This window comes from Polyodon spathula, chromosome 17 (genome assembly GCF_017654505.1).
Source record: "Polyodon spathula isolate WHYD16114869_AA chromosome 17, ASM1765450v1, whole genome shotgun sequence".
In the NCBI taxonomy this organism is placed as follows: Eukaryota; Metazoa; Chordata; class Actinopteri; order Acipenseriformes; family Polyodontidae; genus Polyodon; species Polyodon spathula.
In genome coordinates, this window is record NC_054550.1 from 27,313,250 (window position 1) to 27,336,373 (window position 23,124).

General features: G+C 33.5%; 1 protein-coding gene across 8 annotated transcripts in view; it reads right to left on the bottom strand.

The window, feature by feature from the left end:
• Positions 1-4,677: 4,677 nt before the first annotated feature.
• The window catches only part of LOC121329840 (RNA-binding protein Nova-1), an 80,420-nt gene continuing 61,973 nt past the window's right edge, over positions 4,678-23,124 (bottom strand). For 6 of the 8 annotated variants that reach the window (XM_041275735.1, XM_041275737.1, XM_041275732.1 and 3 more), the window contains 2 exons: positions 20,770-21,768; positions 4,678-7,678 (listed from right to left, as the gene is read on the bottom strand). In XM_041275735.1, the coding sequence (XP_041131669.1) occupies positions 7,601-7,678; positions 20,770-21,768 (1,077 nt within the window). In that variant the 3' untranslated portion in view covers positions 4,678-7,600. Of the gene's footprint in view, positions 7,679-18,678; positions 21,769-23,124 lie in introns of those variants that run through there. The other 2 variants (XM_041275738.1, XM_041275739.1) reach the window with 1 other exon arrangement.

Genomic DNA, 23,124 nt, shown 5'->3' on the forward strand with positions numbered 1-23,124 from the left:
TATGCTAATTTTTTTTTGTGGTTTATGTTGCTGTGTTTGGTTTTTGTATTAAATGTGTGTAATGTTTCGTTTGGTAATTTTGGTCAGTTTTTTCAGGTTGTTAGTATTTTGTAGTATTTTATCTCTTTATGTGTTTTTTGTTTGTTTTTTGTATGTTTGTGTGTGGAAATCTAATTTTTTGTTTTGTGTTATTTTTTTTTTTGTCCGTGTTACTGTTATTAGTTTGAATTTTGTTGTTGTTTATAATGTTTGGTTTTTGATTTTAATTATTTCTGTTAAGCGTTGTTTGTCGTTTTGTTTCTGTAGTTGTTATTATGTTTTACGCTCCCTCTTTTTAATTTTTTTGTGTTATATATATTTTTTCTTTTTTGGGATGTTTATATTTGATGGTGTCTTGTGACTACTGGTATTCCTTGAAATTTATTTTTTTTGTCTTCATGTTCGGTTGCTATTTTTTTTGTTTGTTGACTGTGTGTTTTTGTTTTGTGAATTGGTTTCTTGTCGTTTAATTTTGTTATTTTTCTTTTTGGTTTTTTTTGTATATTTTTTGTTTTTTTTTTTTTTTTGTTCGTTTTTTTTTTTGTTATTGTTTTTAGGTTTATGTAGATTTTTTATGTGATTAATGTAGTGATTGCTGTTTGTTGTTTGGTTATCTTCTTGGTTGAGTTTTTTGTTGTAAAACAATTCTTGTGTTTGCTGCTATTTCTGTTTTTTTTATCGTTTTTATCCCTCCCCACCAGTCCCCTTGTCGCATTTGTTTGTGTGATTGATTTGTTTTTTTTTTATTTATCGAACTGAATTCCTAATTAAGATCAACAACTTCTTTCTGCAGTACCAATTAATTTTATTGTGTGTTCCTGCTGGTGACAACAAAAAGATTGTATGCTTTAGAAAGAAGGTGGTGTATGCAAAGTTTTTAAAGGGACAACTGAGAAATCTTGAAGATATACAGGATATTAAAAGGGAAATAGTTATCACCCTCGCATCACAACATTTGAGTTGTTTTTCTAGGTGCTAATTCTGTTTCCTGAAGCAGCCATCAAACTATTGGACTTGTATTCTGACTTGTCAGTAAGCAGGTATAACAACATTTGAGACTGGAGGAATGAATTGAAGGAATGACACTGTCTACAACACATAGCAAATGCCAAAATACAAAACCCTACAAAAAAAAAAAAAAAAAAAAAAAAAAAAAAAAAAAGATTTATGTATTGTAGTAAGAATGGGTAGAGGCAATAGATTGAACACACACTGGCAATAAGAACTAGACAGTTCTGTCCCAATTTAAGAACTAAGCAACGGAATACACCAACCAATTGGAAACCAACTAAAGCCACAATGCACTAAACATAAAATACAATGTGAATCAAAAGTCCTGTTAAGATATTATACACTTCATAAATTCTTAGTTACTGTACATACCCTTACAACTGGTTTCAAGGACCCTGATTAGCACTAATCTTGAGCTATCTAACAGTAGTGAGTGCACAATTAGTTTTACTAGGGGTTTTAATAGAATGAAAATATTAACCACAAAGACAGTCTGCATTGTACATCAGCTCAAGTAAACATAAACATATGTGGAAACCTTGTGATGTTTTACCCAGCAACAATACAACTTTTAAATAAATAAAGTCATTATGAAACATTTAAAATTTAATTTAATAAAAGAATGTAATTAAGCCAAGCAATTATAATTCTTGGAAAGCATAACAGTTCATTCATACCAACCTTAACCTTTATCAATTATGTAACTAATTGTAAAACAGTGTTGGCTTTCAAGCTGTTAAATCAGAAGCTTACAAATAAGTGTTTTTTTTCTACGGCAAAAGTCCACTAATTTTGTTACGCTAAGATTCAGCTTCTCCTCAATTAATAGTCAATATTAGGAAGAGTTCTGGCAATTTAAACTTAAGGAATACAACCTGAAGAAATGGGCTTTCCCATCAAGTAAGGCCCACCTCATGCAGACAAATGTCCCAAGCCAAAGGCAAGGGTCTCAACAGAAGTTAAAGCCATTGTGAATGTACTGTTGCTATTAGAAAACGGCTGCATTTAAAAAGAAAAAAAATCTGTTTCTTTGTTTTTTTTTATTTTTATTTTATGTATTTGTTGCTAATGAATACACATGTTTTCTTATCATTCCATGAGTAGTTCAAGTTGCTGAAAATTCCATGTGTGGTCTGGTAGCCTTTAGGCTTCAATATTCCAGTTGAAATGGTTAATTCAGAGGTCTTTACAATATTGAAATTAAGTTCCCCTTTTTTCTGAATACATTTTCAAGACTATTCATGTTGGATCAGGTACTGTATCTGTAAAACTTTAAACTACTACTCGTGGACAATGTTGCATCGTGGGTATTTCCAATAGCATAAATAACAACACACACACACACACACACACACATATATATATATATATATTATATATATATATATATATATATATATATATATATATATATATATATATATATATATAAACTTTAGAAGATGAATATATGAAGCTGCTTTTTGATTCAGGTCTTGTACACAAATGCAAACATTGTTTGTGAAATGTTTGTTTTTTATCGACGTCTTTAAAAAGAATAAAAGGTAACGTTTTAGTTTGTTTCTTTTTTTCTTTAGGATCCGAGTGCAGGTTTATGTATCTGTATAAGTTTCATTATTAAATTATTTATTTATTTAGGTCCTAAAATGTATTAGTGGAAGTAAAAAACATTTTTTTAAAAGTTTTAGTAATTCAAAATTAGTAGCCAACATATGTTAATGCAAATTGTGCTGTTTAGTCAGTAACTTGTTCACAGTGTGTTCATAAAGTTTATTCAAAGCCTCCAAGGTTTGTTAGAGAAGTCTGTTATTATTATATGCTAAAATGAAGTTGCTGAAAGTAGATCAATCTGAATCCAGATGACTAGCAATAAACAGAATTCTCCAATTGTACTTGGCTCGTAACCTGAACCGTCAATTCTTTTTATTTTGTACACAGAATCATTCAACATGTCAAGCCTGTTTAGGGAATGTGGCTCGGTTCACAGGTCTTTTATTTTGTATGGTCAGAGATTAACTTTAGTAATTCAGGGCTCTTTTTATTTTGGTACAGGAGATAATGATTGGCGTCAAAGGTTCTTCTTCAGCTGTTCCAAAAATATTATACGACAACTTTTTGACATTAAAACTGCCGCAACAGCAGTTTTGGATTTTTTTTCCATGTGCAATAGTCCTAAGAACATTTACTATAGAGGGAATATGGAATACATTCATATTGTTTCTGTAAGTAATATTGATGCCAAACGTATAATATCCTGAACTGGATCACATTTTATTATCATTTTTGTTTATACAATATCTTTATATCAAACACTCACAAACAAACAAAAACAAACAGGCAACAATAGGCAATACAATTGATACAGTTTTTATAAAATAATAGTTAACACTTAAAATATATATTTATAAAATAATAGATAACATGGCGATTATAAATATTTATTATGACACGGATTATGTTCAATGACAAACATGTGTGTGTTTGTGTGTGTGTGTATATATATATATATATATATATATATATATATATATATATATATATATATATATATATATATATATATATATATATATATATATATATATATATATATATATATATATATATATATATATATATATATATATATATATATATATATATATATATATACATATATATATACAAATATATAGATTACTCCTAATATATATGCTTTTGTCTACTTTAGTGAAACTTCTAGTAACTAATTTTTGCCAATTTAATTATTTGTTGTCATTGTCATTTTCTTTTTCATCATTTTCAGTTTCCTTTTGACATTCAGAAGCATGATAAAGGGCTGTGAGCCTACAAGAGAGAGAGAAAATCGAGGCAGCGAAACAAAAGCATGCCTAGTGGCTTTGTTCACATATTTGGTTTGACCCAAGTTAAGCTGTTCAAGCTTTGGGTTCTGGCAAACCCATGCAACCCAATCCATCGCATGAAATATATCTAATCAGAACCCCTTTTTTTAAAAAATACTGTTGCATACTGTATACCTCAGTATATTTTAAAAGGGATACACGTGTGTCTTTGAAGAACATCCTCTGTCCTATTGAACCAACTCATGATGTATGACTTCTTTAGAGATTCAATAAATTTGATGAATGTTCATCCCCATGAACTTCTAGTATTGGACAGGTGGCATACAGTTGGTTATTAATGATGTAATGATGAAAGTGCTTTGAGAACATTCTTCATTTGACCTTTCAAGTCATGTTAAATTACATAAGCATGTGTGAGAAAAATGTTTAATAGATTTGTATATGTCCATTCTTTGCCAAAGTCCATGCCAAGACTACTGTAAATTATATCTTAGATTATTTCTTCTATCTACGTTTAAACTACCTTTTATTTATTTATTTATTTTTTTTACTAGCCATTCATTATACATAGTTCACAGGAAGATACTGTCAGTTTTATCCCCAAAAAAATGTAGATAGCTAAGACACTTAGGTATAGATATATATATATATATATATATATATATATATATATATATATATATATATATATATATATATATATATATATATATATATATATATAATGTATTTATCTAAAATACATGATTTAGTCAATCATAGTTACAGTACACAACCCATTTTATATATGTCTGTTTTTAGATGAGTGGTGGTTAATGTAAAATAAAAGCTTATGTTTAACTCCTAAAGCGAAGTACCTGCTTCTAAGCAGAACTAGAAATCTCTTTGTCACAAACTAGGGACCTATGGCTGTAGAGCAGTCTTACTGCAGCACTAGTTTCCAGTTTACATAACTTGCTGAAATTCAATAATAAACAATCCCTCACAATCTTCATAAAGATAAGTGGATACATCCTGATTATTGCTAAGCATGTTTCTTAAATTTCAATCAACCCCTTAAGTACTAATTAAGGGATCCCTACAATATTTGAATTAGTCTATTTGTCTTTTTAATTTTCCCTTGAGTTCAAAAACAGTTCTGTAATTATATATATACGGGTATTAAGATAAATTGTAAAAGATTAAGTCATTAAAATCGGTAATTCCCACAGAATGTTTTTGTACAATTAATGAAAACTGTAAGTTTGTATTAGTAGTACTGCTTAAAAACACTATTAGAGAAGGGAAGCCTTTTAAATATTTTGACTATGTTGGGCCATATTTACAGAAACTGTAAAGACTGTTTTATGGACTATTTTGTGAAGGAGAGTGGTCAGGATTCATAAATGACCCTCACCCCACACACATACATACATACATACATACATACAGAGACTTGCCATAAGACCAAGCTTACTACGTTAGGATACACATGACCATTACAAACAAGTCAAAAACACCCCTTAAAGCTGTCCTAAAGTTTTGTGAATAGGGCCCATAGTTTGTCTTATGCCAGCAGTCAAATACTAAAATGACTTGAGATTCTAGGATAGATGTACACGTGAGCAATGTGAGATAGTTGGTGCAGTAGTTTTTTTTTCCCTCCAGAGGCCAGGAATCAAATTAGTAACAATGATGCTTTAACTAAGATATTCAGGAACATAATGTTAAGATCTTCAGAAAGCTGTCCACACGACAGAATGGAAGTGACAGGAATTTACATAGTTCTTAATACAAACGCATGACAAACAACCCAGGCAGCACATTAAAACAATGAAACACCCAGTATTGGCTTCACATACTGTAATCTGCAACCACACTCATACTGGTGCCATGCAGTTCAATACATTTTCCTTACTGCAGGATCCAAGACACATTATTTTGTGGCTTGCCTCTCCATACTGCAGAGTGTTGAAATTAAACCTGCATGCACTGCAAATTATTGCCTCACGCCACCAGCTTATAATCAACCAGGTTTCCCTGTATTAACCACTGTGAAGAATTGCACCTCAGTGTAGGATTTATTTCATTTAAATATATAGAGCACACCCTCTTCTCATTTGATGTGAAGTGTGAAGGGAAATGGCAGTGATGCTGGTTTGTGATGTGTTTTCAAAGCCAACATCCAAAGTCTCTCCATTTGCTTCCCACCTAATTAACACTAATTTAACTGACAAGTAATCCCTCGCACATGGTGAATAAAACGATAAAGAAAACCCTCAGAATTTTTTTTTAAAAAATGACATTAATAAATAAAATTGAAGATGTAATTATACATTAGGATCTACTTTACTATTTATAGCAGCATCCTCTTGATTTTCTTTTGTACAGAGCCCCCCATCATTATTCCCCACAGCAATATTAGGTAACACTGCTAGACTGGGAAATTAGGATGAGGTGATATTTTCTAGGAGTGTCAGATCCAACAACTTTCTACGTTAAGTTTTTCTTTTTGCAGCAGATATTAAAGGAAACCAAACAAGCCTATTAATTAGTTTGATGATTTCACAAGGAGAAAAGATGGCTTCTCTATTCTCATATATAATCAAAAGTTTCACTACACTATACAGTAGATATGTCTATCAATAATATATGTGAAATTAATAATTGGTTGGTTTTTTTTTCTGGATCTTTTCGTATCGGTAAAATGTGAGAAGATGATATCTATTACTGCAGAAGGAAGGCATATATATATTTTGAGCCTAAAAAGAATGAGAAGATAACCTTGTTATCATTGGATTCATAAATGTTAATATTACGTTTATACTTGGGCTGGATAGTGATTAATACCTTTCCAATGGATGATAACATTTGTTATGATTTCAGTTCCAAATAAATCACATGCCAGCTGTATTCAAGCTCAATTTAATTAAAGTTTTACAGAACACCCTGCAGTGTTTACAATAAATGTATTATTCTGTCCGGTGTTGTCCATATCACAACAATTTATTTTTCATCGTAATCCCAGTTGTTTTGATAGCTTTATTGAACATCGTGAGGCAGAAATCAACGTTCACTCAAGAGCATTCAATAGGACAAAGATAGTTTCTCTTAGGCAGTGTGATGCTAAAAGAAAAACCGATCAATGTAATTCCAGCTGATTTATAACCCATGATGTGTGAATAAAATCAGGTTTATGTTGAAACATTTTAAAACACAGGATAAAGCAGCAATGGTTCCTTCTAAACACTGCAGGGTATTCTGTAGCACGTTAAGGTTGCTATGAATGTTTTCAGTGATTTTTTCATAGCTGTTTATCCTGACCACTCCTATAATGCAATACTTGTACATTTAAAATAATTATTTCCCAAAAGACATTGCTCCTTAGAAGTGCTCTCCTTAAAAAGTACTCTTTTCACCAGGGAAATCCCATTTCACTACTTGTAAGGCTCTTTGGTTTTTCTTTTCTTTCCTTCCTTAACAATTGGTCTTCCATCTTGTCGGTTGGTGATGTATTTTTTATTTTTTTTTACCTACAGTAACAGCAAAAAATCCTTGAACAATGCCATCCTTATTTCTCCATTATATTTAGTCTTGCATGCATGCAGATATTACATTGCTGTGTCTCTCCTTTGATTTGCTGAAGATGTTTCATAGGTTCTGTCTTTCTGATACAATATACTTTCGATGAATTGTCCTGTTTTTTCCCCCAGTATTCATTCTCGCCGCTACATATAAAAATAGTTTGGAGAAAGCTGACGCCATACCTGCCTTTCAAAGATTTTGCTTCCCAAAGCCATTTTGATCTGAAATGAAATTGCAGGAGTCAATATTAGGAAAATAAAATGCAACATTTGGCATTTTCATGATTACAGATAAAATAGTAACAATATTTGGTGCCTTACCCCAATAGCTACCCCAAAACTGTCACCCTTTTCAATGAGTTCCCTTTTGAAGAGGTAGTATACTGTACTTAAACAAAAAAACAAACAAGAAAAAAAAACACGCACACAACAATAGCAATCCAGGGTAGGCTGATAGCCTCTTTTGTGGGGAAATAAAACCACGTATCTATTAAAATGACTGCTGGGACAAGAGGTGGACATTTTTTTCTAATGTTTCTACTGGAGATGAGTGGACACTGACAGAAGTCTGGGAATTATTGGGATTATTATGTATGTTGAAGAGTGGTTCATGAACAGACAGAAATGAATAGACAGAGAAGGTTATGACACATACAGACAAAGCTACAGTAGAATGTTAACTTAAACTTCGGTCCTAACAAAGACCTAATACTGGATCACCTAGATGGTCTAAAGAAACTTGTGAAACAACAAACAAACCTAGTTCTGGGCAATAGGTCTTTGATTGATACAAATCTGAATGTGTTATCATTAAAACTACCACAATATGCAATTAAAATGAATTGGGATACACTGCTTAACCACGGAATTTAGATAAATAATTTATCAAAACGGGTTCCAAATTATGCAACATTTATAAATGAATATAACATATACTGCTTATAGAAAGGTATTCACAGATCAGTCTGTCAAAGTGTCACATCCTACAGTGTTTAAAATAAATCATTTTCTTCAATTTATTAATTTTTTCCCACAATATGATATTTTTTCTATCATCATCTATCTAGTTCTATCATCAATCAGATGGATGATAGAACTCTCAACATTGACTCAGAAGTGTTTCCGGAGGAAATTTTTATATTCACTTTAATGTCCCTACTGCAACAATGCTGGTGCTCTAATTGAAATGTATGGAAAATTGTGGGGGGAAAAAAACAAGCATTGTTGTAGGAGGATACACAACAATGTCAAAGAAAATTTCTCTCTTTCATGGTGAGCCCTCCCGAGTAAAAGTTGAGAAATATATTTTCAACTGATTTATGACTCATGGTGTGATGACACATAGGATAGAGCAAAGGTAAAATAATTAGTTTTAGTTAAAGGGTATTTTGTAACACTTACACTCTTCCTTTTGTCCTTTCTGTCCCTGAGGCTCTATATTGTTAGTTTTTACGCCATTCAGATGCATAAATAGATATGGGATATCAGGAGTCTTGTTGTAAGACTACACATAAGAGATAATGGCTTACATACAGGAGGAACCTTTCTATCTAGAAGACCTCATAGAAAAGTAGCAAGAGAGACTTCTGTTGATGCCCAGGCACAAGCCCTTTTAGCCTAGTATATAATTTTACATTTCCAGTATATCAAATATCCATAGGTAAAATAAGAACTGCATCTTACATGACAACACAAATCCATCTGTATCAGTATATATTATCTATAAATACCGCTCACATTGAAATTAGGTTGACACACCGTAACAAAGAGGCTGGACAGACTTTATGTAACTTTATATGATGCTGCTTTTCTTTAAAAGAAGGTTTAGCTTAGGTAGGTTGCATGTTTGAGTATGCCTGACAGTTGTCTCTGGTAACATGTTGGTTACTATTTTGAAGAGTATACTAGATGAGAAGCTGTTGACCTAACCTTCATATCCCACTCAAAGTATTATAAATCTATTTCTATATACACACATATGTAAGGAGACATTGATTTCATGTTGAAGTATTTCCCCCACTTTCCAAATGCCATTTTTTTTTTCCTTTCCCTCACTTAATACCAAAAGGTCTGCTCCCCCAGGTGAGTAATTTTAAGAAGGATTATCATGGAACATATGCCTTTTTGAACATTGGTAGATACCCTCTTACATGATAGAAGACCCAAATCATATCTAGGGAGAAGAACATCAATCAGTTGAAGTCCTTCGTCTTTCATTTTCCAGATATCAGTCTTTTTTTTATTTATTTTTATCTCCAGCACTCCCTGAAGCTTGCTTTATTCCTTCTTTTCTATAAAGCGAGCCATGGCTATTACAGCAGACCTGTACTGTATTGCACACAGTGGCATTACTCTGAGAGTCACAAGCAATATCTTACTGTTCCCAGCCCACTAGCCCCCCATTGCTTCTTGTGAATATAATTGGATTCGATAGTTGATATGGCCTTAATGATTCTTCAGAGCATACATTTTCAGCTGTTTCATGAGATTCATATGTCAGAATAGCTCTATTTATCTTAAAGTACATTTCAATTGTTTCTGTTGTATTGATATAGTGCACAATATGAGATCAATACAAATGAGTCACAAGGATGTCTCTGATGTATAATTAATCGATGTCAATATCACTCTCCAAATTTAATATCTGATCTCAGCAAGGGGGGTGGGGGGGTGGGGGCTAGATTGGTCAACCAGATTAATCTTTACATTATCCGGTTTATGTCTTGCTTTGACTTTGGAGTTGAGCAGTTCATGTTGCTGCATCACTTTGTCACAGCATGTGACAGAAATAAAATGACAAGCCAGAAGATAGTGCATCTCTTTTTCCTTAGCTCTATGTTTGTTCAAGCTTTCTTGTACAAGTCAATTTTCATGGTGGCTTTACACATTTTAATTTATTTTTCACTTACTTGCTTATCCTAGGCTTCATTAGTTTGATGTGGAAAGCTGTTCTCTAATTTGGCAACTTTCAATTTGCAATGTTAGACCGTTAACATTACATACCTAACAGCATTTCCCCCCACATAATTACTTATTAAATGTCAGAAGCTGCTACATTCTTTCCTTGCTTGAAATACAAGTTACACAACAATGGGCAAACATGAACGACTTTGTATATCAATTTCTTTTTAAAACTCAGAAAATCAAAACCAGTCATGTGGCCTCAATACAGCTCTCAAAACATGTCTAATCCCCAAGTACAGAGGATACGCCAAAGTGTAACCATTAACCGGTCCCCTTTGACCCCCACTGGATGTAAGCTTTACACTTTTTAAAAAGTGATCTGGGTGTATTGACTGAAACAGAATATGATATACAAAGTGAATCTAAACAAGAAAATGAATAGATAATTAAGATAACTAACATTTTATATACATACCAAGTGGCTCCTTACATACTTTCTTTACAATTGGGCTCATATTACCTTAAAACAGTAATTCTGGCACTGATGTGCAGATTAAGAGAATGTATTAATTGCTATCACCCGCTGTTAGACAGCTCACGTTGCATACAGGTATTGCAGAGTGATGTATTAAATGAATGGCAGTCAAAAGAGTAAAGTGCCCTTCTCTCTAAAAGCCTATCCTTATGTAAAAGGAGCCTTCGCTGCACATCGTTTCATACTGTGTTTACATGCAATGTCATTAGTGTTTATCCACTCAATAAGAAAAATAAATCATGCAGGATATTATTTTTCTTTTACCGTAGCGGTGAAAAACTATTTAGTTAATCAAACCTCCTTGTTTTATTATCCAATGATTAGCCTATGAGTCACCACCTTCATATTTATATTGCATCACAGATGATGGCATTACTGAAAAGAATACTGTATTTTCTTGTTACGTTCTAATCAGGGCATTTTTATTTTACAATCTGACCAGGAAGAAGTCTTAAAAACAAGGCTAATGTTTGCTTTTGTACATGTTGTACATATTATAAATAACTTTTTCATTTCTTATGAAAAAGTGCAAAACAATGGTTAATGCATTGTATCTATCATATTATATATATATATATATATATATATATATATATATATATATATATATATATATATACATACACACACACACACACACACACACACACACACACGCAGATGAAGGCTATATTTGTATCCTGAGCCATTTGGAAAAAAAAAACAAAAACGCAAAATAGTGCAGTAGTAATGTCAAAATGTCATAATTCCTCTAAAGAAATACTTGAACTTTGACCCATTCGACTCGAAACCACTTTGAATTCATACACAAAATGCTTCATTTTCAAATCACTCAACAACACCCACAGTAGAGAAATGTTCACCAATGAGCAACAAAAATTAAAATACGTAAAAAAATAATAAAAACGGAAACAAGAAAGATATTCTTGTCAATGACTTTCAATCGCTAGCCAACACCCCCATTTCATGTTTTTAAGCACTTAACAAATCTGTCTCTGAAGATTTACAAGCATCCTCTACCAACTGGAGCACCAACCAAGCGACAACGCAAATCTTTAACTCTGACAGAGACTTGGAGAGAAAAAAAAAAAAGAAAAAAAACATACCCCATTGAAAGACATTTTCCATTTTTTGCAGTTCATTATCTACCCAATATAATTCACCATTCCTGAATTATCAAAAAGATAATATTTGAGATTCTTTAATATTGACTTAATATATGTTATTTATTAAATTCACTTGTAATTTGAACCTTAACACCTGTTTATTGTCTATTTTTATAACAGATACTAATATCCATGTACTATAAAAACTAATAGATGGGCTTCAATGAGTTAACGGTCTCATAGTTTATGACATCACATAAACCCTAGATGGAATTATTTTCCTGCAACTCACTGAATCCCAGCTATTATTCTTTCTCTCTCACATTTTATTTTTATTTTATATATATTATATATATATATATATATATATATATATATATATATATATATATATATATATATATATATATATATATATATATATATATATATACACACACACACACACACACACACACACACACACAGGTTAACATTTGTTAGTAACATTTGCATTTGAATGGGTGGTATTTAATTCAAATAAACGTAAATGTTAGTAAAGGTTAAACTGTTCATAATCTGTTTAGAATTTCCAGTACTTTTGCTTGCTTCTCACTTGAAGTGTATATCACAGACAAGTTTTCCCATAAGGCTTCATTAAAGCATGCAAGCAAAATATTTTTTATTGATTTTATATTCTAACTTAATGACACATATTGAGTGCACTGCTGTCAGCTGAAATAATTTAAGTCAGTACTTTAAGCTATCAAGGCACAGGGAAACTGTCTGCAACTTGAGCTGGGGTGGAGAATGGAGTTTAAGGTGGATAATTGCACCTGTTGACAAATGGTAATACAACTCTTACAATTACTTCAGCTACCACCGAGACATCACCTCACTGAAACGTGGCACACATTTAAGATATGTGCTGTGTGTTTAAGGGCAATGTATTTTCTTTTGCTAGCTTGTCTTGAAACGTTGGTGTAAGCACCTTATTAGGAGTGCACAGTTTCCATCATGTCACAAAGCACACTATATAATACAATTCAAACCCCAGATTTTAGTAAAGCTTGCAGAAACAAAAGCAGTGTGGCTTGCCCTGTATAATGAAAAAATCTACTTGAGTGAGAACTTACTGACAGCTATTTGACCTTTTATTTCTGGTAGCTAAAGGACTGCCGGCTCCTGCTAAATGTAAAAGAGGTTTAGGAGCTTTATGAAATTGAAGAGTAGAATTTAATATTTGCAAGCTGAGATGCATATATTGCAAGATCACTCAACCTCAACTGACAGTACGTCTTGTTTTACATGGACTTATCCCACAATTTGCTACAAGACCTTATTTGCCATGGCTTACGCAGGAATAGCATTTGATGAAATGCCCTGATTTATGAACACAGAAGACCTGTTTCAAACAAGTACAGTGGCAAATTGTTGAAGATTAATTAATCATACAATATATAGTAACGATTTTCTTGCCAGGAAATTAAGAGTCAGAAAATGAAAGCATTCCTATGGCCTCAATACAGCTCTCAAAACAAGTGCACCGTATAAGAGTATAAAAAGAATATATTCCCCCACATCACCCCCCCCCCCCTCCTCCTCCTCCTCCCCTCCACTGTAGATATCTTTGGATATTTTCAGTTTCTAAGTAGAAAAGAGTTAAAGTTCTTAGAATGACTTCTGAGAATTATTTGATAGAGTACATTTGTTTTCTTTACAACTTAACTGAATGAAAAGGAGAAGATGGATCCTGAAACACATGCTAATGAACCCAGTGCCTCAAAAGGAACAATAGAGAAAGGAAACCAGTAAGGTTCACAATATCATCATGTCACATACTGTAGACAAATGTGATGAAGATTGTGAAGGAAATCTTTACCTATGTATCTGAACTTTCTCATTGATATCTTAATTTGAATGTAATGAACATGGTGAAATGGTCCTCACTAATATCTGAACTCATTTGTTCCTGGGTGTAATTCTGGAAGATTAGGAAATTGTAGCTAACTGAAATGCAATACCTTTGTCTTAAAGCAGAACTATCTAGCAGAATAAAATCAAATAAGAATTTCAATAAACATAAGCACATTTTCAAGAATTTACTCAGAATGGAGAATGTCTCATTATGGAATGTAAGAGGAATACAAAGGATATAAATGCATGTAATTATGGAGGAGAAACCAATTGAATCAAATAATGCCATGAGGGCTAATTGGCTTCTTTCCTTCTCTTTAATCCATTAGTGCTTATTTATTTATATAGCTATTTGCCAAGATAGACCAAATAAGATCTTCTGCAAATGTGAAGTTACTACTGTATGTGTATACCAGATCAATGAACCATTTCTGTGTCTGCTGCTTACAGAAACTTTTTGTATGTTTAAAATTTCTGTAATTCTGAAAGCATTTAGTCAGTATGTGAAATGCAAGATTTTTGTCCAATTTATCAAGTAACTTAAAAATAACATTGAACAATTAGGTTCATTGCATTTACATCATTGCATCATCAGAATTGCTCATATTCAGCATTTTTCATCAGATATTTATGATAATTACCAGACTGGAATTTTGGTCATCATGGAAATTAACCAGATACAAAATCAACCCAGAAGGCCATCTGAGATTTAACAAAATATCTGGTACATTCTGGTAATTAAATAGATATTCCAGATAGAATATCTAACACTGCCTGGTGCCTTATATGAAGCAATATTCATTTATAGAATAAGAATTAATTAGTAAGGCCACTGATAAATGATTCTATTATTAATGAGTTTGATACTTCAGGGACCCAGTGAAACCACTGTGGCAGTATATCTTCTATCAGCAATTGTAGTATGTTTAGTTAATCGATTAATGTTAGACAGCAGTGCTTACTTCACCTATTCCTATTGCTTAATATCAACAGACACTTCCAAGAAGTCTTTGATTTCTTGAGAAACATTCTCCTGCCTCTCTGACAGCCACTGTAACACTCTGTACTCTAGTTTAATTCAGTTTATCTGTGTGCAAGGAGTAGCTGTTGACTGGTTTAGCAAAATGCTAAAGAGAGAAGTTATAGTATTATAATGCAGGAGTCACGTTAAGTGTAAAGTAAGTCCTGGTTTTAAAGTCCTCAGAAAAAAAAGTCCTTGTATATGTTTAATCACCAAGGTAGAAGGTATTATCCTATTTTGTTTATTTTTTTTTTGTATTTCTCTTTGATTTTTTTTTTTTTTTTTGTGTTGCACTACAAATCATAATTAGAAACAATCAAATGTGTATTGTTATTTAACAAAACTCAAAGCAACATTATAACACACTTTGTTTATCTTAACTACACTACTGTAGCTGCTCTCTGGACTCGTCCTGTTTGGATGGGAAAGTAACTGATCGAGTTCTCCCCTGGTGACTGGAGAATTGCCAGTTGGGATCTTCTTTCCTCCCTTTTTTTTTTTTAAATGTCTGTGGCATACCTAAAATGATAAAATAAAACAAAAGAAAATGTAGTTTATTGGCAAGTGTGCAAATGGCTCTCTCGAGAACCCTGTTTGTTCTGAACCCTCTATATAATGGACAATTAACAATCACAGGGTCACTGGTTCAACCACCAGTCCCAACGCTGAAGTCACTTGGTTACATTGAAATTCAGAAGTGGCTAATCAAGTGTCTAAATATCTTCAATAATTGTGTTCCTAATGTAAATCATTAAGTATCTCCAAAAAAACAAATTGTTCCATACGCTATAGCAACAAAATTAAAACACTTTCTGAACTGTAAACAAATACACTTTCACTCCATGACTTCCTACTTGTTATCATTGTTTTGAAACCTGTCATTTGAATGATACACTGAATCCCAATAAACGATGCTCCAAATGTTTTTTTGAGTTTATTGCATGAACTTATTTACCAAAAGTTTTCGAAGCGCACCCATTACATTATTTTTGGAGCAAAACCTGGCCACAGGTTTTGGTAATGGCTAGTTAATTAGTTAATGTATACTAAACTAATATAATATACACTTTTCATATCCCAGGCCCATGAGAAGAGCATTGTTAGCAATCGCATAAAATTGTATTTTATACACATGCTACAATTAACTAACCATTAACAATTGGGATCAAAATTGAAGAACTGATGTATATTTCAAGGTGTTATAATGGATTCGTATTTGAATGTGTTGGTGAACACGTTGTAGGATCCTTTGGGCTGTTAATCTGTTTCACAACATTATCCCATTCAGTATTGTTCTGAACATTATGGTTAAACGCACCTCTGTATTACATAAATTGGCCTATATGCATGTATTTACCTATTAGAGGAGAAAAAATACATGTTATAAAAATAATGTATACATGTTTCTTTTGTTGGTTTCTGTACAGATATTTACAGGGTTTAAGATTCAGGATTTTTAACACATATATAATTGGTTGGTTTCACAGACCCAGATTAGCAATAACTCTGGACTACCTTACTTCAGGCAGGTCAAGATTAGCGCTAATCAAGAGATCACAATGAACTAATCATTCAAGTATGACTTATTAGCAAGGAAGTTATAATGAAAATCTGAAGCTTTCAGCTAATACTACCATGATCAATCACTGTGGACACCAAAATCCACCACATTTATAAATATTCTTTGCCATTTAAAATATTGGAAAATGTCATCAGACTCCGTACAGTGTTGTCCATTGTAGTTAAATTTTAACAAACAAAATCATGTTTTAGTGACTTGCTGTGGAAATTGTAAGTGAAAAAATGTTTGTTATTCAAATCCAGCAAAAAATCTCAAATGTATGTAAACTAATCTAAACTTGTGCACTGCATTCAATGTAAAATTGAAAATGCTTTAAAAGTTAACTAGGTTCTTTATTCATTGAATGTATCAAATGATCACAATTACATACATTTAAAATTATAAATTAATGGGAACTACTGTATAATTTTAATTGTAATATTGCAATCCCCAGACTTCTGCTTAATAGCTGTCTAATATTAGGATTACATTAAACTCATATTCTAATAAAATTCATATAAAAATGTGAAACGGACCACTCAAATAAGTTTACATTTTAAAAAAAGTACTTTAGTTATTCCTTACAAGTTCTGCAAAGACATTACTCTTGCACATAGGTAAAATACTAAAATCTACCATCTTTATGCTTTCATACTGTTTATTATCAATAGAAAAATAAATCTTATACATTCGAAGTCATACACAAAAAAACTGGGATGTTTACCAGATCCTCTATAGCACCGTTTACACAACCTTGACGTAAACATTAATTACAAAGCACTTTCTTAGAAAGCGAGATACATATAATACAGGAGGTTCTGACCTCTGTTAACCAACTGAATGTGATGGAATTGTCTAACTCAACGGCAAGGTAGCCTTGTGCATGATTGCGTGGCAAATTTTGTTTAAGGTTTGTTACAGATGTGATGGAAAGCTGAAAAGGAATCAAAGAAGCAGAAAAAGAGCTTAGATCTGTTGTAAGCAATGAATCGGAATGAACCGTTAGAATTTTTTTTTGTTTCTGATTTTGAATTGATGAGAGGAATGGATCCCACATTAAATAGGGGAGGTGAGGAAAAACATTTCAAATTATGATCATAAGGTGTGGTGCTGAAAGGAAAGCATACAGTGCAAAGTCAAGATTGCCTTGAAACTAGCTATAATGCTGCGGTGCTGATAGGAAAGATCCCAGTGATGCAGAGAAGCTGTACTATTAACTCTAATTGCAATTGTGTGGTGCTGAAAGGACAGCTCCCAATGCTGAAGGAGAGATCTTGAATCTAGAATGAGGTGTCCAATCTGTATGATAAACAGCACGCTCCATCTCAGAGCACCCATTCAATCTCAGTAAGTAAATGAAATATTGATTGAAAGTGACCCTGAAACAGAATGTATTCAAAAACACAGAATGTTGCAGGACTGAGGTAATTCTTATTCAGTGCATTCACCAGCCTCCATATGGCAACCTGAGCCTATAAATAGTTGCAATTTATAACATGGTTGGCTTTTGTATCAAAAGCATTCTCCCTCCTTTCATTTGAAATAGCTGAATTGCTTTTTGTTGTTTGCTTAATACTGTCCATTTTGAAGGCATTCTAATTGTTTAAAATATAATTTAAGTGCTATTGAGGCACTTACCTTTTTAAACAAAAGCATTTTGTAATCCCAAAGATCACAGATTAGTCAACTAAGTTCTAACAAAACACTTCAATTTCACTTAGAATTTGTCTTATTTAAAAAAAAAAAAAAAAAAAGGTCATAGTTAAAAAATTTCAGAGTACATATCCACTTCACTTAAACCAATAATAATTCAACACCTAATGTGCATTTTATTGAGTAATCTCTATACATGATTTTAGCTTAAATAGAGGTAAAAAAAAAAAAAATGTAATGAAAGCTCCACTGTCAAACTACGTTTGTTTTTGTTTGGTTTTTTTTTGTTGTTTTTTTAAACTCAATTTTATTTAAAATCAGGGACCAAAATGGTTGGAATGTTATCTACTATAATACAAAATCCAGACTACTCATGCTTTACCATCTCAGCCGATGAAATAGCCCCCATTAATTGCCTTTGTTCACTGCTGACTAAGACAGCATGGTGAAAGAAACTTACAAAGATATTATTAACTGTTAATGTATTATAAATGAACTTAGACTTGTGACATGCAAGAAAAAAATGAGACGGGAGACAAGTCATGCTACATGATGAACTAAGCACATTTATAATGATAAAATGAGTAAATATAATAGCGGCAATGCTAACCACTGATTTCACGAGATACACTATTTGTCAAAAACTTGCACAGCTACAGAATATTTGACGATTAAAAGTCATTTCCAAGTAACAGAGTTTACTACAGCTTTTCTCTTTCTTTAAAACAAGCAAATCATTATTTTTAATAAATTCTCTAAATAGTATTTAGAGATTGAGAAATCTAAATGAAATAACAATCCAATGCCAAAAAATTGGAAAATGAGTCTACTCTTACAATTTGACAGAAATGAATTATTAATAGGGAAAAGGGGGAGGGGTCAGGGAATCGTTTCAAGTTGTCAACGTCCAAAAGCAAATTGCACAGTAAATTAATATGAAATGAAGAGTCCATACAGTTCAATGAACAAAAGGGAAAGTTCATGGAGGACAAAGATCACAGTTCAGAAAGAGGCTGGACGAAAATTCAGGACGTGTAGCATCACACTCATTGTTCTTTGATTGGTTGCACAGAAAGGAGCAGCTGGGATGCCATTTAGCTTGGCAGGATGGACGTTATCAATGGGTTGAAGTTGAGATGGAAGTAATTCTCTTTTAAAAATTCAATTGCTCAGCCTGATGATCCAGAGGTAGCCAGCATGTTATTTTGTCCATTGAATTTAAGACTGCATGCACAGCATGAGGAGGTGCTTGGTTATGAATGCCCCTATGAGTGGCCTTGAGTGGGCAAACAGATGGTGGGTCAATGGCCTGGGCAGCTGGCACTCAGGAGAGGTACAGAACAGGGTGACAGTTGTTGGGTGTTGGGAACAAAGGCTTACTCAGAAATTACCTGTCCAAAAGCTTGGGAAAGGTAGATCACACTACCTCTTGAGATTAACTGCCTTGTCTTAAAAGCATGCAGAAGAATACTGGCTGGCTGGTGACATAAAAATGCTCCACATACATGCAAATTACCAAGTAGTATAAGCTGCACTGGCTGCTAACACCATGCTGCAAAGAAGCCATCGTTGGAGCGCATAGCTAAAATCACAGTTATCTTCACAGTAAAATCTACATTCACGATACTAATGTTTCTAGTGTTAAGAAATGATACACTTAAGTATAAGCTCTTAAAATGCAACTTACTGTATCAAGCAGTCGCAGGTAATTAAAACTATTTAGCTGTCATCATTTTTGTTGGCACTTTCACTTTTTTTCTTTATTATAAAATTCCTAATACACTGAATAAACAACAGTTATATGTTTAGACAGTGAGGATGTTAATGGAGTAATGACTGTTCTACTGGCCAGGCAATGGGTTCAGTAGTGATTTTAGTGCTTTAAAACAAATATACAAACCTCTCTGGAGGTGGTATTGTGGGGGGGGGGTATTTTTGTTGAACTTTCAAGACATGGTGAAGAATGGGCCATGGCCAGCGTGCAGCATTATTTCCATTGTCCAGTTCAGATGGAGAACAGGTGCTTTTGTTGATTTGTAAACTTACCAATACAATAATCCACAGTTTTAACCTTAAAATATTTTACAGTGCTTTTGCAACTATATTGCTTTTTAGTTATTTTTTTTCCTTTCATAACATATGAATTCCTACTTCTCTATTCCCTACGCAGAAGTAAGACTGTCATGACAGTGCTTTGGCCTCACTCCATTTCAAGTCACTGACCCGACCGGACCCGAACTAACAGTAGTTAATTTAGCGATATCACCTATTTTAACTAATACTGAAAACTATACGCATATCCCTGTCTACATTCAATCGGTTCTTTTTTTGTTTGTTTGTTTGTTTTTTAAACTACAATAATGCTGGTAAAATGGCAGGCTAAGATCTTCTCACACTAGAAACAATTCTGACAAATGTACACAAGCAAAGTATAGAACTAAAACATACCAAGAAAAATTTCTTTCTATGAAACATCTGGTAAAACACATTATTTACATATACACATCTTCAACATAAATCGCATTCTTTTGCATATAATATGTTAACAGAAAAGAATACTTCTGCAAAATACAGTACATCCTTCTTGAAAATGATAAAAGGAGGGATTAAATAGAATAAGTTTAGGCATTAACCCACTTTTTGAGGGTTAGCAGCCCGAACCCCTTGCTCGTATGTGATCCGCTGTGTTATTAAATACTGTGCAGCCTGTGTAGCAGCTGGTGTTCCTGTGATCGTCACCTTCCGGTTTCTCGTGCCAGGTACAAATTCTCCCTTTTTTGAGATCTGTATCCTTGCACCAGTCAATTCCTGGTATTCCACCAACGTTTTTCCTCCTTTGCCGAGTATTGCACCGACTAGGTTTTCTGGCACTGCTATTTCAACTACATCTTTCGATCCGTCTGTAGTTTTCTCTGTTCCCAGGATGGCACTAGCTGCAAGTGGAGAAGCGGCACCAAAATATCCATTTGTTGCAGCAGTGGCAGCTGCCAAGCTACCTAACGCGAATGGGCCTGCCGCACCGCCAGCAGTGCCGCCGCCGCCGGAGGCTTCACTTGCATAGGTGGCGATCAAGTTCGCTGCCGCTGCTGCAGCTGGGTTTGCACTTGCAGCAGCTGCAGCCAGCGCCCCAGTGGCTGCAGCTTGGCTTAAACCCAACCCTAATGTGTTGAGATTATATCCATAGCTGGCTAAAGTGTTGAGTGCAGAGGTGATGGCCACCAGATCGTTCCCGGTGAAGCCGGATAAAACTGCTGGGAATGCTGCAACTCCAGCAAGGTTAGCATGTCCTAGCAGCCCCGCAGCAGCTGCAGCAGTGGGTAACACTTCAGCAGTATTTGCGTAAGGAGAGCCTGTTGGGTTGGAGTTGGCCACTGGACCAGTGACATTGGCATAACTGATATTGAGACAGCTGCCGCTTTGGGGATCCTCTTGTATCTTTTGGATGATGAGTTCCACAGCTTTGCGGTTCTGCTCTGGTTCACCACTCACTGTAACTACTCTCTCCTGCAGGTTTATCCCATCAGGTTTCTGAGAGAGCTGTACCCAAGCCCCTGATTGCTCCATTATAGCTTTCACTGTTGCACCACCCTTTCCAATAATCAAACCTGCTGTGCTGTTGGGGACTATTATCTTCACCTGCAAAAAGGGGGAACAAAAGAATTAAAAAAATGAATTCCATTGAAATACATACAGAAGCCACTGCACGACTGAAAACAAAAAATGCTCCAATATTAATTACATACGTGTTTTATACATCTAAGAAACTATATTCTTGGTTGTGACCTTGGGAAGCTGTTTATCTTCCATTCTTAGGTTGCTTTACTTTGAAGGCTATTAAAAATGATACTTCTCTCCAAATATTTTATTGTTTCATTTGCTTCAGAGAAGCATAATTCTAAATCCATGAACTAAAAATAAAAGTTAAGTGACAATTGCTGCTTTACCCTATTTAATACTTCAAGGCTTATTTTGGATGTATGTATAGTTTACTTATGGTATGCACAAAATAAAAAGGAGAGTTTACCAGGTGTCAAGATTTAAAATGAATATGCCATTTTTATTTTAATTATTTCACATCTGAAGAAAACCTATTTGGATCAGAAACTGTGTATATTAAAAAGCCTACGAAGGTACCAGCTTTTTATCAGCTTCTCTCAAACAGTAATCTGTGGGTATTACTAGACCATGACTGCACAATTTATTTTAGAGAAATAGCATTTGCTTTCATGTTTAACAAGAAAAACATGTAACATAGTATCCACCTGAAGCGTAGGCTAACTGTGAACAGATTAACTGTAGTGCTATCAAGGAAACGGTGTATAAAAATGCATTAGATGTTCCTGTAATCTTTGTAGATAGCTGTGTTGCTCTCTAACATTTGGAAAAGAAAAATGAACTGAACAGGAAAGCTAGAGTAGACAAGGAAACAAGATGACATTTTAAACTAGAATTTATAAATTTAGGTCTCATAAAATAGACCAATGAGAAAAGTGACAGTGTAAATTGAATGATTTCAAAATCGCTCTGTGTACTGTTCATAGCTAACTAATTCCTAATTTTACCAAAGCAGTCTCAATAGCAAGGTAAGACATAGATGAATTATCTATTAGAAACCCATTAAGAATTTGAAACAAACTATTGATTTAAAAATAAACGAACATTAAAAATGTTCAGTAAGATTCTATTTATGCATATGTGTAATCTATCAAGGGTCTCCAACTGTCTGAAAAAAAGACTAATTAAAATATGCATTACATTTTCTAAAATAAAACAATAAAATAAAATACTTATCCATGCTTTCACCTTAGAGGCAAATGATTGGCATGCTTCAAGCTGATGAATTCAATATTTAAAACTGCCGTTGGGGCCCCCCATTACGAGATCAGAAAGCCTGTGATGATGACTTTAGGAGTTATCAAAATATATCAGCATTATATGTATTTCATTTACACTTTTTCAAAATGTTACATTCTTGTGCAAAGGCTCTGTCCT